Genomic DNA, 17,458 nt, shown 5'->3' on the forward strand with positions numbered 1-17,458 from the left:
TGGTAGTTTGCATTAGGTTGCAAATTAAAACATTCAACATAAGGCATACCTCCAAAATATACCATAACATACAATTTTGATATAAAAAATTCTTAAGATGGCATGAAAATCTATTTTCATATCTAATTTTAAAATTGAACTTCAAAAACAGTTGAAAACAAGTAGATCTATAAACACATAAAAATAGATGGTCTAGATAATGTATTACGAGATGCACTAGTTTTGAGGTTCAAAATATCTCTTGTTTATATCCATGTATCTTGATGCTGAGATGATCAATTAAATGGGTTTTCTAACATCATAACAACTTTTTTTTATGGATTTTTGAAGTGCACCTATTGTAAACTTACATAACCTTGTTCCTTTTAAATTTTTTTAAAAATAGTTCGTTAAGAAAATAAATTTCAAAGGAAAAAGTATATATAAGGGTGAGGCTCTAAACAATCCATTTCGGACACATATCAAAGATTCATTAGGAGAAGTTGTTTTGATGCTAAAAAAGCCTCAAATCAATCATCTTTACCTTAATATGTATAGAAGTAAGAAATAGATTCCAAGCTTTGAAAATAGTGCATCTTGTAATAATTTTTTTAGACAGTCAATTTTCAATATTTTCAAGTGTTCATAGATCTGCTCAATCCACAAGCTTTAAATTTTATAATTAGAGATAAAAATATATTCTTATTATAAAAATTTTTAGAATTGAAATAATATTTATGAGCGTTATTTGTAAGTGCACTTTACTTTGATTATTTAAAGCCTAGGCCCTATGCAAACCATACCCAGTACAAAATGCACTCCAAAAGGTAAGAAATGAGAAAATATCTTAGGGTTTATAAAACGTAAAAATAATTTCTGTATTTTTCATGGTTCATTACATTTCAATAAAGAACGGAATACGGATTGAATAGTAAGGAGCGATGGGTGTACGGCGGCAGAATCATCTTATAAAAAGCAACTAATCTTCCTTTTCTCCTCATTTTTTTTTTTTGTGTTGTCACTCATTGCATTCAGGTGAATACAACGACAACAAAAAAAAAAATAATAAATTTGTATATTCCTCCGTTCCCTTTCGTTTTGGCATGTTTCCTGGATCCTTGAGTTTTAGATTTCGGCTAAATTTAAGGTTTTAGATTTCGACGAAATTCCAAACTATAGGTCACTGTTGCTTCAGAGTTCAGCCCCAGAATTTTGTGGTTGATTTTCAAATTGATTTCGGACTTTGCAGAATTCGGCTGCTTGCGTCTTCCCAAAGTTCCCAACGAAATGGGCAACAATTCACACAAATTTTGCAGATTTTTTCTGAAAATTTCGTTCTAGTGAGCAACACATGACCGATTCTTAAAAGAATCAGGATAATTATTCATTTTTTCCCAGTGGGGAGATATTCATTCAAAAGATTTTGAATTATTTTCTGTATTCAATCACCGATTTTTAGTTGTATTGAATGTTTTAAAGGTCAAAGCCGAATTTGCAACCAGGTTTTAGGGTTAATAAAATTTTCTCCGCTGATGTGTGCATTTTTGCTTGAATTTGTATGATATAAAATTTTCTCAAACTTCTTTTGAATTTAAATTTCAAAGGATCAGACAGTTCTTAAGCTTCTTCTCATGGATCTTCCTTTTGTTCTTTTCCAGTGGTTGGTCTAGGTTTCCTTGAGCCTTTTTTTTTTTTTTTTTCAGAAATTTTCCCATGGTTACTAATTCTTTACACTGATTTTGGTTTCACAACTTTCAAATAATAATTCAGTTCATAAGCACTAAGAACTGAACACTATGCATGGTCTGTTTCATGAACTTATTCTAATTCTTTATTTTTGTTGTTTTCATTCACTTTCTCTACTGCACAATTATTTGATGGACAATTCTCGTTTGCATAATTATACTTTTCCAATCTTCTGATTGATACTTTGTTGAATTTGATTCTAAGCGCGGATTAATCTACAGCCACCGGTGCTGAATTTTTCAGCTGGTTGTTGAAGAACATGGTTTTAGGAGTCTTGTCTCCCGTCGAGGAGAAGAAATCCAATGAGAAAAGCAGGCAGACTGTAGATGAGAGGGCCCCATTGCTGCCTCCAGTGTATTGTGACTCTGATAATGTGGAATGTGATGAGTTCAATAGAGCTTCTTTTTCTGGTGCAGTATTCAATCTTTCGACGACGGTTGTTGGAGCTGGAATCATGGGGTTGCCTGCAGCAATGAAGCTTTTGGGGATTGGGCCTGGAATTGCAATAATAATATTCATGGCATTTTTGACTGAATTTTCAATAAAGATTATGTTAAAGTTCAGCAAGCCTGCAAACTCTGTTACTTACAGTGGTTTAATGAGGGATTCATTTGGAAGGACCGGAGAGATTGCTCTGCAAATATGTATCATTATTAATAATGTTGGGACTCTTGTTGTATTCATGATCATAATTGGTATGCTCTCGTTTCCCATTTTCATTAAGAGTTGATGACTAGAGGTTATTTTGTCCATTTTTTAGGTTTACATGCTAGTCTTCACTCTTCAGAATGTGTATTGTTCCCACAGAAATACACATAAGTAAGCACATATTCATGAAAGAGAACTCATGTGCACATACGCTTATACTCATATGCAGACGCAATATGTGTGTGTACACTAGCTTGTCTATCTGTGCCTTAATGGCTGTTGTCTATCCGAGCTGAATCATCTTTTGTGACAGTCAACCTATTTGCTAGGACCTACACTTTTCTTTCTCTTTTTTGATATGCATCTTTTCTGTTTTCCATTCTCTCTAGAGCCTTATGACATCATGTTAGCTTATAGACATTTGGTTGTGATTTTCAGTATAGGCCTTCTTTTTATGGTGTCTACTGAGGAAGTATCCGATTCGATTACCAGAGTTTTTTGGCTTTTGTTAGATACCCCAAGCATTGAAATTGTATGCACATTGAAATGACCACACTTTCATTTTCTGAAAAATGTTTACCAAGTCGTTTTTCAAAACATTCTGTCATTGTTCAGTATATCCTGAGATAAGCCCATTTGTTTCAATAAAATAAGACTTTACTTGCATATTTCTAAGCTTTGAAATTACAAGTTTCCGCTTTCATGATGGAGATGCATTTTGAACACTTGATAGATGGTTCACAATTTAACTTGCATCTTGCCTAATTGCCTAAAAGATCAGCACAAATCACATTACTTTGTAAATGAATCAAATGCTACTGTTTTTCTTTTTGTAACTTTTATGCAGATGAACATTTGATGAGACTTGCCTGCCCAATAAAAGAATATTTATGGAGATCTTTTTCTTAGGTGATGTGCTATCTGGAACATCTTCTAGCGGGATGCATCACTCTGGCGTTTTAGAAGGATTATTTGGTAAACATTGGTGGAATGGGCGCACGTTTGTGCTACTTATTACATCACTTGCGATAATTGCTCCATTGGCATCTTTGAAACAAATAGGCAAGCATATTGTTATTTTCTTTCAAACCTGCTCTATAATAATAAAATTACAAAGCCACAATTAGGCACCATTTGATTGTGAAATATCATTAGACGATGCTTTCTTAAAATTTTGATTGACCAAACTGCAGTTTGGTGAATTGTCATTTGTCGTATGGGTGTGTGTGTCCCAATTGGAATTATTATTTCCTATTGTGTGGTTGGATGGTGGTGGTGGCAACTGTGTGATAGTGGTGGTAGTGACGGTGGTGCAATGGTGGTGGTGCCTGGTCGTAGTGACGGTGGTGCAATGGTGGTGGTGCCAGAAGTGTGACGGTGGTGGCAGTGTTGCGGTGATGGTGATGGTGATGAAAATGGGCCTTTTTTTTCTTGGGTTTTTTTCTTTCATTTTTTTTTGGTTTTTGGGGGTGGCGGGAGGGGAGCGAGTGGAATTCTTTTCGAAAAACCTCTCCAAGTGGTTTTGCCTTGGGTTGCAATTGAGGACCCAAATTGGAATTTGGACCCAATTGCAATTTGTCCAAATTGACAATTAAACACGATTAAGCCCTTAAATCATAATCTGTCAAATTGTGTTTTCGTCCATATTACAATTTGGCATGGAAATCAAATGGTGCCTTATTTTTCTATAATAATCCTGGCATTTATTATTACGGTATATGCTACCTAATATTATCTTATCTTTGTAACTGATATAATAATCCTTTTGGCCTTGGTTTTATCTTTACGTTTTAGACCTTTGAGGTTTGGAAATACCTGGACATACTCTATATTTTCATAAGTATGGTTGATTTCGCAGAATCACTATGTGTATGTGTGTGTTTGTACTTGCTTACTTGTGTCTACATGAGAGAGAGAGAGTCTCAGCTAAGAATTCAGGGACTCTTATCAGAGTATAATTTTCTTGTCATATTTGCAGATTCTCTGAGATACACGTCAGCGTTATCAGTTGCGCTGGCTGTAGTATTCGTTATCATTACCACCGGAATTGTAACCATGAAATTTTTGAATGGAAGTACTGAAATGCCGAGATTTCTCCCAAATGTGACTGATGTAGCATCATTCTTGAAGCTCTTCACGGCTGTACCTGTTCTTGTCACGGCCTACATTTGCCATTACAATGGTAAAAGCAAGCTGGAATTTTTCTTACTTGCAAATTCTATATTTTTCTTTTTTGGTTGTAAAATTAACAGTGATTGATTACTTCTGAGTCAAGTCTAGTTTGGTCTCCTCTTCTTAAAATTGTCTAGTGGTTGTTTTGGAAAAACATGGGTGCTACGCCCATTTTAAAAAGATGCGAGTTGACTGCTCTCGAGTCAATCTCCTCTCTTGTTCTCAAAATGGCCTTGCAGTTGTTTGGAGAAACAAGTGTACTTTGTTGTTCTTCATCTTCCTTCCTTCACTTTCCAGTCCTCCTCCTGCTTAAAATCATCCTATTGCAATTATATTTGAGAAATGAATAGTGCTATGACTAAGCCTCTCAAAAAGTTCTATTTAGGAAATTGTTTGAGACTAGTCCACAGACGTAATTAAATCATGAATCCTGGAGTGTTTGGGAATTTCTGAAATTCTATCAGAGAGTATTGGGGTTTTCATAAATACATTTTCATGCTGGTCAGAAGCATTTTCCATTTGAGGATCTTTACCATTGAAAAAGAGTGAAATTCATGAGATTCTAATATTTAGTTTAAACCCGTTCTTGCTTTTCTTTTTTTCAGTGAACTACGTGAATGCCATTGGTTCAATTCCACTGATATTGCTAAATGATTTTTAATTACATTGAACTGAGCCATTTCTGCATAAACTTTGCAAGTTTTTTGCCCAAAATAAATGCTTTATTTTAGCTTCCTAGTTTCTAAATTTTTTTCGTCAAATTTATTTCAGTGCAATCTACTTCCTTGCCATACTTGTTCCATTGACATTATATATTCAGTTCTTCTCCTTAGATTTGTTTAGTTATTTTAGCTGTTTTGCAGTGTCACTTGTGCAAAAGCGGTAGGACATAGTGACAATCGTATATATCCCACATATCATCTTTGAATCATTAGAAGAGATTAAAACTTGTGTACAAGGCTTCAATTCATAATCCTAAAACCATCTTCTTGGGATTGGTGCAGTTCATCCAATAACCAAGGAACTTGAGGACAATTCGGAGATGCAATCTATTGTCCGGATTTCTCTTATTCTTTGCATGGTTGTGTACACAACTACCAGCTTCTTTTGTTTTCTCCTTTTCGGGGAGTCCACTTTGGATGATGTCCTAGCCAACTTTGACGTTGATTTAGGAATCCCATATTCCTCATTTCTAACTTCCATACTTCGAATCTGCTATGCTATTCATCTCATGTTGGTGGCACCTATCGCCTTCTTTGGCTTGCGGCTGAATTTGGATGAGCTTCTCTTCCCCTCTGCTAGACCTCTGGTCTTAGATAACAAGAGGTTTACCCTTATCAATATGGCCTTGATTGCCTTCATCTTCATTGGAGCAAACTTCATTCCTAGCATATGGGATGCCTTCCAGTTTACTGGAGCTACTTCTGGTGTTTGCATGGGGTTCATCTTCCCTGGTGCAGTTGCTCTAAGGTAATAGTTTTGTGCTTTTTTCTATGGAACCATGAATGATTTGGAACTGTATTTAAAACAATTTGCACAAAGCCTAAGGTAACTGATATAGTTCTGACAAGATAATGTGTTATGGATTACCTCTAAGGAGAAGACATCTTGAGAATCAGGATGTTAAGCATACCTGTTGGAATTGAACATCAGCAATGTGCTCTATAGAATCAAGTAATATGTGTAGTATCATTTCATTTTGTTCATGGCTTCAGGATGATTTCACTATAGAAATATGTTCTTAATATGCATAGGCTGTTTTTCAGCTTCAAGTGGTTAAGAGGGGCTGTATTACTAAAACCATGAGTTAATTTATATCAATTTCTTTAAAGGGATACAAATTGGTCACCATGAATAGTTGGAACGGGGGCCAGTTCCCAGTGCAAAACATTCTGTTAGATTATAAAGGTGCAAGAATCTAGGTTTGAGTTAAATGCGTCGCCAGGAAAATTTTCTGTGAAGCTATGTAACACCACGTGCCTGACACATTTCGGAGTAAGAGACGGGCACTGTATCAGACACGCTCAAAATGGCTGACACAGCATGTGAGATGGGGTTTGAGTTCTGGGGCCATTTCAAAATTTTTCTGCATGACTTGACACTCCAACGTGTATGCCTATATGTAAGACTTGGGTGTCTAAACCATGAGATATAGATGTTCCAACATTGGAAAGGCATGTCTGAGTTCTAGGACAACCATAAGATATAGGTGATTCAGTTTTGTAGGTGAGTTACGGTGGTTATGTTGCTCTTTTGCAAGGATAAGGTTTGAGCTGTGGTTTGAACACGAAGAGAGACCACAGAACCCACCATTACTGCAACTTCTTTTAAGCCGTTTTCCACCACTCATGTATTTGCCTCGCTGCTGTGTGTGAGAGTGAGAGAGAGAGAGAGAGAGAGAGAGAGATTTCTCCCTTTCCGTTTGGATGGGCTTTAGGGTTACCAGGGTTGTTGCTGACTGCCAAAACATTGAAGTGAGGCCCACAGCTCAGATTAGCTGTGCACAATCCAGCAGCTGTCCCTCTTTGGCCGACAAAATGTTTTTGGCATTATGCATCAGTAGCTTATATACCAAGTTTTGCTGCTTTTTCTTTTTTTTTAAATAACAGTTAAGGTTTGCTTCTTTTCATATTCTTACTATTAATTAATAATTCTTATTAGTAATATTTCAGTAATATTTAAAATCTTATTTATGAATGGGCAGGGTTTTTATGTAGGCTACCCTGCTAGCCCATATGAGATCTCCACCGTCCAACTTTGTTGGACAGTGGAGATTGTAGGGACACCATACAGTCTCCAATTTCATGCGGGCTAGAATGAAACAATTTACTGTAATGAATATGCATATAAAAATGAAAAGATTGTCAGGACTCTACCATAAGGCACATGTCCCAATTTAGACATGCGTGTTGGCATGTTTGTGTTAGTGTTAGACATGTGTCTTATATTAGAACATTATCTTCCTATAGTATGGAATTGGATGGATGTGGCAGACATTCCTATTTCTCAAGGGCAGTGTCTGGAACTTTGTGTCCATGTTGGAAGTTGGCACGTGTGTCACCGTGTCCTTGTAACATATCAATCACGTAATGCCATGGTGGAGTTGTTTTAATCCTTCCTTTTATTTCTTTAATGTGTAATTTGCATCGTGCACAGCTTCTCACTTACTCTGGTTTTGTGCGTTTTATATGTAATATATTTGAGACCTACTAAGGCATTTCATATGCTTATAACTCCGAAAGTCAGAGTTTCATATGCCGTAGGCAAGTGGTTTGAGCTTGAAGCAAGGCCTTTGTTGTCTTAAAGCTTGTTGCCTGCATATCCTTGTACTCCTTTAAGCAGTTATGCAAAAACATATTTATCAGTTTATGGATCCATGTATACACCATTTTAATACATAGAGAGATGGGAGTGGGGGAGTGATGCATGTGTATGCCGGAGCAATTTCTAATTTCTTTTCTTCATTTTCTATAGGGATCAACATGGCATTGCAACAAAGAAAGATAAGATACTTGGCATCTTCATGGTGGTCCTTGCGGTTTTCTCAAGTACAGTGGCTATTTACAGTGATGCAAACTCCATGTTCAAGAAGAACAATGGCTCCTTAAGGGCTTAAAGGGTAAGTAGCATCTACATACTGAAAAGTTTCTATTATAAAGATCACTTGCCATATTTATTAGACAACTATCATGTCAGAATATATAAAATATCATCGGTTTTCAAGAATGTGCCACCCATTCAATTGGTACTAGTCTATGTTCATATCAAAGCCCGGTGATATGCCTCTTTTTTGTCACTGAACTTGTTCACTTTCTTTATGTAATTAAATTTTGATAATTACTGGCCGCTGAACTGACACTCATGTATATTTATTCTTATGTAATTTGAAGTTTTGCACATTACAATATGTGATCCTTTTAAGTTGGGATTGTTGTGCCTCGTGACTCTGGTATGAATCTATTGCATTGGATGGGTATTTGCAAAGTTTATATAAGGTTGCAACCTTAAAATGTAGAATTACATATGCACCTCAAAAATCCATAAGAAAAGGTTGTTTTAATGTTGAAAACCCTCTAATTGATCATCTCGACATCGAGATGTATGAACATGGAAAAAAAAAGATTTTGAGACCGTCCATTTTCAAGATTTTCAAATGTTTATAAATCTACTCGTTTTTAACTATTTTTAGAATTGAAAGTTTTATAATTAGATATGAAATTAGATTTTTAAATAATCTTAAAACTATTTTACACAAAAAATAAATGTTATGATAAAATTTGAAGGTGCACTTTAATTGGATTGTTTAAGGTTGGAACTTTATAGAAATTACACCCTATTTTCAATAGGTTTCAATAATTTGAAAAATGCCCATATTTCTTCAATTTTAGGCTTATAGCTATTTTTTTCACATTCTATTCTTTCTACCCAAAATACCCTGTCAGAAACCTATTAGGTCCATGATGGTGCTTAAGCACCCATTTGTGTGCTTGAAGAACCCCAGTGGGTGCTTGGGACAATCACATACCTATTAGGTCCGTGATGGAAAGCCCCACGTACCCACTAGGTAGTACCCAAGTGGGTGCTTAGGACCATTGCATATCTATTAAGTCAGTGAAGGGCAATTTGGGGTTTAAAAAAATAAGTGGAAAATAGTATGGCTGTAAATTCAAAAAGAGGTATTTTTCAAAATAAAGGGATATTTTTTATAATTGTTGTCTTAAATATGATTAGATAAATTTAAATTTAAAAAATATAGAAAACAGTTTCTCGACCTTTTGATATATATTTTTACCTTGGCGTATATTTTACCAATAATTTCCTGTGATAGATAAACTTTTGAAAACAGGCAATTCCTAGGACAAGGTTTTGTCATTGTTGTGTGAAACAAGCTAATAGGACTGTGGTTGAGGATAACTTAGTGCATGGATGTTGCTACATGATCTCCACCATACTGGAGAGAGAGGGCATATACTACTATCATGTACTTGAAAAGTTTTAACTATTGGCAAAGGTAATCATCCTATTACAAATAAATAGAAAGGGTGCTTCCTCCTAAAAAAGAATGACATGGATCTTGCAATGGCTTTCAGCAATGTTGTCTTTCACTTTCTTTAAAATATTAAGGAATGCTTCTGATTTCCAACTCCTGAAGAGAAGATATTTTTTGTAGGCTTTGAGGAAGCATTTTCAATTTGTTGCATGAACTAATGGCTAAACTCTCAAGGCATGTCATGGCTCCTTGCTCCACTCTTTTCCATCATCGTCGTCAAAACATTTTCCCAACTAAATACGGTTGGCTATACGAATCTTAGTCTGTCATTCTGCTCTATTAAGAGCCATACATTCAGTGAGGCCATAAATCTTTATATCGTTTCTCACTACTTCCAACCATGTCATTTGGATTTACTCCGTATCCTTTTTGAGCCTTCCACTTACTCTGCTCTCCTCCATTCTCTCAATCTATGCATGGAGTTTAGTCTCAAGTATTGGAGTTTAGGAATGCCTTTGAGGACACACCCTACATCCTTTACACACATCAAAGAGTAAATTAGTATGAAGATTTTGCAAATCTTGAAGCACGGGAACTGGGCACAGCTGAATTGAGACTGAAATAAAGTCAAGTTGTTGAGGTTTTAAAGGTGGCTAAACGAGTTTGATAGCTTCATTAGTTCACTAAAGGGCCCTCTAGTTTAAGTCACACAAGATGCTTAGGAGGAGATGCCAGATCTTCGAATTCAGGACATCTTTGCAAGAACTTAGGCAATTCAAGACACCAATAAATTTAGAGTCCTACTACTATCGCTCCCTAAATCTGGAATTTCTAGCTTTTGGAAGAACATTAGATATCTACCCACATGCTTTTATACGTTTCTGTTTTTGGAGATTCATCAAACTGACCACTTCCATATGGATTCAACTTGGTGTTGCATTTAGAAGACACAAATCAGTACTAGATGAGAGTTTTTATTTTTCAATAAAGGCTTCAGTATGTTAGACACACTTAACATGAGGTTGAGGTAGTATCCGTGCATGTTAAAAAAATGAATAGTGCAAAGACAAAAAGGGATAGAATTAGAAATGAATACATTTGAGAAAATTTAAGCGTGGCATCAGTAGGCGATAAGATGAGAGAGAGTAAACTTCAGTGGGTTGATCATGTGTAGCGTAGATCCAGTACAATACTCGTTAGGAGGTGTGAGTTAGTTTAAGTGGAAGGCTCAAAAAGGGGAAAAAGGTAGGTAGACTCAAAAGGATACGTTTGGAAGTAGTGAGAAAAGATATGGACTTATGACGTCATTAGGGGTGTGATCCAGTACAATCTAGCAGAATGACGGATCAGGATTTATGTAGCCGACCCCTATTAGTTGGAAAAAAGCTTTGACAACAATAAAATTTTAACCTTTGGTCTGTTACGTTGGCAATACAATCTATAGAAAAGTTATCCAAAGCAAGGATGGTGTACATTGCCTATCTAGGAAAAATGATCCATCCTGGATATCTCCCTTATTTCCCATTCGTCCCCACAACGAACATCGTGAGGGATGTGTTAGTGACCTAATTTGTATCGAATAGAGACTGTTTGGGCCGAGATCTGTATGAGAGAGTGAGAGAGAGATTGATTGATTGTTTCTTCAAGCTTTTTTGGTGTGTGGCTGGAAAGAAAGGAGAATCGGTTATGACAAAAATTCTTATGATTACTGGTGGCTTGATTGGATAGAGCAAGGCTGGCCCGGCCCATTGCTACCTTTACTCTCAAATCACTAAATTATTGGAAGTACTCCATATTACTTTTCATAATGGCGCAGCAGTCTAAGACACTCGGGTTACTCACCAATTGGAAGTAACCCATTGCTATGACTTAGACAGCCGCCGGGCGTTTTCCAAAACTTAAAATCTATTTTTTTCAAGTCCATGCATTTTAATGTTAAGATGATCAATTTCAAGATATTTGAGCATCAAAATAACCTCTTCTAGTGAAATTTTTAATATAGGTACTAATTTGATTGTTTAGAGCCTAGGCTCTATATAAACTTTTCCCATTAATTATTGCAGTGCATCAAAAAAACGTCGGGCAGCAGTCATGCATAACTTGGGTTACTCACCAATTACTTTTCCTTCCATGTTTGCTTCAATTGTTTGTGCGGAATTTTGCCTTTTTCACTTATGACATGTTTCCTTCCATGTTTGCATTATGACAGTGGGTTTTTTTTCGCCCACTTGCCTATTCTCTCTCCCTGGGACAATCAAATTAAGGGGCACCTCAAAAATTCACTAGAAGAGGCTGCCAATTCGTCCTTTTACGACAAACGGTGAGAATGATGAGGAATCAGAGAAAGAGTTAGGAATAGGGATACATGAAATTACGTGGGAAAGAATACAAAGAGCTCATTTACTTTTAGTACAAGACATCACAATCAATCTTGTTTAGTAGGACTTCAAATTGGGCAGTTATGTGTTATTGATTGAGTTCAAATTTCAAAGACAAATTTCTTGAATTTGGTAACATAATTCAAGCTGTCTAATTTGAAATTGGATGACTAGAGGTACTTGTAACAAAAGTAAATAGTCTCATAATATACAATCCCAAATTACATAATAAGTATGAAAAACGCAAAAGGTCAAAGATTACATTAAAATGGTTACATGAAAGTGAAAGAACAAAAATTATCAAAAAGAAAAAAGGAAAGAAAATAAAGAAAGTGAAAGTCGAAAGTGAGAGAGGGGAGAGGGGTGTGGTTTGTAAAAAAATGAGGCCCTAAACAATCAAAATAAGGCACAACTTCAAATAGTGTCAAAAGTTATGATTTTGGTGAGAGCTCAATTCAGTTTTTTTCTTTTTCTTTTTTTTCTTTTTTTTTTCTTTTCTCTCTCTCTCTACTAGTTGAAGAGGTTACATTAAAAAATATATATTAGGTTTTATCTAAGGGAGCAAATAGGAAGTATACGCCCACATGAGTATAAAATCTTTTGGCAGCGATGAACACCAAACTCACTATTGCATAGGGGACAATTTCTTTCTACTATTGATAAGCTTTAGGAGATGCAGAGTACCATTCTTCCCTTGTTCCTTTCCTCTATTGTTTACTGCTCCATCAGAAACATACATTCCTCATGTTTATCATTTTGTCTTTGTACCATTTAATAAGCCATACCTTTGTTTGTAACCTCTCATTCACTATGCATACTACGAACAGTTAAACACTATTATTCTGTATAGCCTAGGAGTGGGCTCAAGGCTAGTGATGGTGGGCTGCCATCATATAATTGTGTTCCATTATTGTCACACCTAGGGAATCCCATTCCTATCCGCAAAAAAAAAAAGGAAAATAGTAAAAACCCCTCCAAAATGGATTTTTTTTTATGCATTTACCTCCATCCAACTTTTCTTAGCAAATACCCTTTACAAATGTTCTTTTTTTTTGGAATAAAAATACCGGTCCCTCGCATAACAAATTATTTTTATTTTTATTGGAGAGGGTAGTACGGCATGCATTTTGAACAGGGGGTCCGACGATTAGTTTTGCTGGAATGGTTGGTCCGGTGTTTGATGGTGGCGGTCCGGTGATTATTTTTTGCTGGATTAGGTGGTCCGGGGTTTTGAAGTCGCGGTCCCTCATTTTGAAGGGGCAGTCAGCGTTTAGATATGGTGGTCCGGCATTTTGAAAGAGCAGTCCGACGTTTTGATATGGCGGTCCGGCATTTCGAAGGGGCTGTTTTGAAGTAGCGATCTGGCGTTTGAAGTGAGCAGTCTGGCGTTTCCTTTTATTGGGATCCGAAAATGATTCGCTACATGAGGGAAGGGTATTTTCGTAAAAAAAATTACTTCTTGTATAGGGGGTATTTGCTAGGAAACATGATTTTTTGTGGAAAGTTGCTATTAAAATGGGTGGAGAGTAAAGTGCATAAAAAGTCCATTTTGAGGGTTGCAATTTTCCAAAAAAAAAATTCTATATAACGAAAAGATTTTATGCAGACTTTGGAGTATACTGTTCATTGGCTCCCTTTGTTAAAACCAAACATTCTTTTTTTTTTTGTGTATATAAAAAAGGAATCTTGAGCCCTAAATAGTATTTTTATTGGTATTCTATGTATTTTTTTTCCATTTTTAAATCATGCCACATCTATTTTTCTCAAAGATCATAATTTTTTGGCAAAAGTTTATATAGAGCCGAGGATCTAAACAATCAAATTAGAGGCTACTTCAAAAATTTTACTAGAAGGGATTGCTTTGATGCTTAAATATCCTCAAATTGATCATCTCGACATCAAGATGCATGTCCATGAGAAAAAAATAGATTTCAAAATTTGAAAATAATGTATTGCACGATACATTTTTTAAATTAGTCTACTGGTTGAAGAGGTTACATTAAAAAAATATAAATTGGGTTTTACCCAAGGGAGTAAATAGGCGGTATACTCTCACATGAGTATTTAATCTTTTGGCAAGAGATAAACACCAAAGTTCACTGCTGCACTGTTGCATTGGGGACAATTTCTTTCTATTATTGATAAACTTTGGGAGAGGTAGAGTACCTACTTCTCGATTGTATACTGCTCCATCAGAATCATATGTTCATCATTTTGTCTTTGTATCATTTAATGAGCCATGCCTTTGTTTGTACCCACTCATTCACGTGCTTATACTGCGAGCACTCCATCATCAATTATTCTATACAGCTTATGAGTGGGCTCAAGGCTAGGGATGGTGGGTTGCAATAACATATAATTGAGTTGGATCCCACTCCAACTTAATTATCAAGAAAAAAAAAAAAAAAAAAAATCTATATATTAAAAATGATTTTATGCTAACGTTGGAGAATACTGTTCATTGACTCCTTCAGGTACACCCAACATTCTATGCTTTTTGTGTGTATGTAAATAATTATTTATCCATTTCATACGTGGTTTCCAAAATTTCAAAATAAATTTTTTTTCCTAAGTAGGTTCTTACATATGAGTTTACAATATTTCATTCATGTCTCATCGCTATCTAGATGGTCATGATTGCCCGATACTATTTGAATTTCAATGTTTTTTTACAAATCTGATTTATCTGAAATATGGAGCATGTGCACATCTAACCGTATTACATAGAAGTAAAAAATAATTTTAAAAAAATAAATAACAAAATATCCCTAAAATACTAATAGGGAAAATTTTGTTATTTTTATTATTTAAATTAATTTTTATATTTTATTTAGGCACGCCTGCTGAGGAGCAGACACCCACACATTTGAGCTTCATTTCATTTTGTCAAAGATTATGAAAATTAAATTACTGCTAATAATTAGGACCATTTGACAAACTGTGGATGGTGATAAGCTATGAGCGAAATACTGCAGAAGTTCACACCATATTATTATGACGATATTAAATCATACCCATATATGTCAGATTTCGAATCGGATGGTAGTAAGTATGTTAATCACTAGACTCAAATTCTAAATTTTTTGGAACTTTGTGACATACCCTAAGCTATTCAATTTGATATATGATGGCTATTAGCAATTGTGACCTATTTGTAATAAAGATAAATTGCCTCATTATATATATATATATATATATATATATACTGCCTGTTGTATGACATCGTCTTTTATAATATAGTAAAGCTGTAATTGGTTTCCATATTTTACCATATGCTATTCTATTGAGATCATTGGTTGTTGTTTCCATAAAAGCAAGTTCTCTATTATGCAGATTATCTACTATGGTTGGTTCTTCTTCCTGAAGTACAAAAGTATCATGCTCAGGGATCTTTTGTTTACCTTTATCAGATGATTCTCGAATATTGGTTATAGATACAGGGAGGTTCAACTTTGGTGAAGGGATTCTTTTTATATCTAATTGAGCTAGTTTAGATATTAACTGATCCATCAATGTTTTGTTATCTTCCCCAATATGAAATTTAGTTTTATTGAGTTTCGGAAGAGGTTTAAACAAAACAGCTTTAAGAATAGGAGGAGTTACTCCCTTAGGTTGAGGGATGACTAATCTTTCTATGCGTTCTGCCTGTTTTCCTAAGGATTGCATGTATAAATTTGTATAATTGTTTTGTTATACAATATGAAGTATTAATTCATGCTTTTTTCTCATATCCTTGGGTACAACCTTATAAGGTGTTGCAATGATTTTATATAAGGATTGTGGTGGTTCACCTTTTAAAGGTGGAGTTTTTACACCCTTGAGTATTATGTTTTTCTCGGGAGGATGAGTACTAGCAGTAGTAGTTCCATCTGTGCTTATATAAATTTTTTCTTCTATTGTTTGAATATTAAACTGAGGAATTTGAATGTTATGTTGAGCACTAATTTCTTGTAACCATATAAAAAATCCTTTCGTTTGTTTTTTTTTCTTTAGGAATTTATTGTATTTTTTGGAATAGTTCTATTAATCTAGGTTGAAAGGCTTTGAGATACCATTCTCTTATGCCTTGGTTTTCTTGAGCTAAATAATCATTGGCTTTTAACATTATTGATTTCTTTCATTTTTGGTTTATGAATAAATTCAAAGTGTATAGGGACATTCTGGTAAGTGGATGTTATTCTTGTATGATCTATGGATAAAGGATATAACAATGTAAGGAATGGGACTCCGATGATAACTGTCTGGCTTAGTCCTTTTACCATGATAACTGGTATTTGGATACACTGTTGATTATTACAAACAGAAGCATTGGATAATTTATAATTGATAAAGAGTCTACTGCCATCTGCAGTGTTTAATATTTGAGTTGTTTTATCAAAATACTTAGTTGGTACAAGTCCTCCATTTATACAGTTTAAATCAGCTCCTGAGTCTATTAAAGCTGATGTTTGAAATTTATAATCTTCTGCTACTATAATGGTTACTTGTACAAACCATTTTTGTATCATAATTTTATCTACGAGGTTAACAGAAGGAGGACTTTCGTTTATCAGAAGTGGTTTAGTTTCTGAAGTTTCTGGAGTATCCACTGGTTTGTCAGTACTATATGTTGTAACCAGATGGTTGAATTCTATTTCATCTGTATCAGAATTATTATTAGATAGATTTTGTAATTCTAAGATTTTTATTCTATTTTTTAACTGGTGTACTTCTTTCTTTACTTCATTTATCTCTTGTTTTAATTCAGAAATAGAAGGTTCTTTTTGGACAGTGAGATGTTGTTCACTGACCCTTTTCATAATAGCGGCAAAATTATATTCATCTGGTGGTTTAACTATAAGAGGTGGTTTTGATTTGGTTTTTGTTATATTAATAAATTTAATAATAATAGATCTTTTTTCATCGGTATTTGTAATTTTTTCTATAAGATCTAAAATCAAATTATCTTCTTGTGTTAGGGTATGAAGATTATGCATCAGGATGGGACACTCACAATTGGAGTCTTTCATGAGATGAGAAGATCGTTCAGAGGAAGCTAAAGAGGATTCAGAAGAATCTGTCCATTCAAAATCATCTTCTTGTATATTTCCTATTAAAGATTCATTGGAATTTGTACTTGAAGAGGATGTACTATCATAATTGATAATAGTATATATTTTTGTTTTTAATGACTCATCTAATTGTAAAGCATCTATTTTCTTTTTTACTTTACATTGGTGTTTATAGTGACCAAGTTTTCCACACTTATAATATATTGGTATTCTTTTTTTATGCGCTAGTCGTGGGAGAACTTTTTTATAAACTTTTGTTTTTTAGATTTTTTATACTTTTTATCTGACCTATATTTGTCTGTATGATATTTTTTCTTTTTCTTATATAGTTTTTCCGGTTTATTTTTTCTATCTATATGATAACGAAACTGTTCGCAAAAATCACCAAGCTATTTTCGTTTAGTAATTTGTTGTTTATCGAGTTGGCGTTTAAGTTTTATGTTTGTGCATAATGCTAATCCTTCAACGCATATTTCTGTTGATAATTCTCTTAA

At 34.7% G+C, this 17,458-nt stretch overlaps 1 protein-coding gene across 33 annotated transcripts; it reads left to right on the forward strand.

The window, feature by feature from the left end:
• The first annotated feature begins 784 nt into the window (after positions 1 to 784).
• Positions 785 to 17,086, forward strand: LOC18433975 (amino acid transporter AVT6A). Of its 33 annotated transcripts, none has more exons than XM_088848948.1 (7): positions 786 to 806; positions 1,947 to 2,420; positions 3,283 to 3,435; positions 4,352 to 4,555; positions 5,550 to 6,015; positions 8,020 to 8,164; positions 16,872 to 17,086. In XM_088848948.1, the coding sequence occupies exons 2-6, from the start codon at positions 1,985 to 1,987 to the stop codon at positions 8,159 to 8,161; spliced, it is 1,401 nt and encodes a 466-aa protein (XP_088705074.1). In that variant the 5' UTR covers positions 786 to 806; positions 1,947 to 1,984; the 3' UTR covers positions 8,162 to 8,164; positions 16,872 to 17,086. The 33 variants fall into 33 exon arrangements, with proteins under 33 accessions (XP_088705070.1, XP_088705074.1, XP_088705084.1 ...); XM_088848946.1 differs by lacking the exon at positions 786 to 806 and adding an exon at positions 824 to 1,014 and having other exon boundaries at positions 1,930 to 2,420; XM_088848945.1 differs by lacking the exon at positions 786 to 806 and adding an exon at positions 834 to 1,014.
• The last annotated feature ends 372 nt before the right edge of the window (positions 17,087 to 17,458 follow it).

This window comes from Amborella trichopoda, chromosome 10 (assembly GCF_054954075.1).
Source record: "Amborella trichopoda isolate Santa Cruz 75 chromosome 10, AtrichopodaSantaCruz75HAP2 v2.0, whole genome shotgun sequence".
Lineage (NCBI taxonomy): Eukaryota > Viridiplantae > Streptophyta > Magnoliopsida > Amborellales > Amborellaceae > Amborella > Amborella trichopoda.

What these genes read in the sequence shown, in the direction of transcription:
- LOC18433975 (XM_088848944.1), top strand. Translation starts at nt 1,985, where the DNA reads ATGGTTTTAGGAGTCTTGTCTCCCGTCGAGGAGAAGAAATCCAATGAG. An exon ending in GGCATCTTTGAAACAAATAG is followed by an intron (nt 3,436 to 4,351) that starts GCAAGCATATTG and finishes TCATATTTGCAG; the next exon opens with ATTCTCTGAGATACACGTCA. An exon ending in CCTGGTGCAGTTGCTCTAAG is followed by an intron (nt 6,016 to 8,019) that starts GTAATAGTTTTG and finishes CATTTTCTATAG; the next exon opens with GGATCAACATGGCATTGCAA.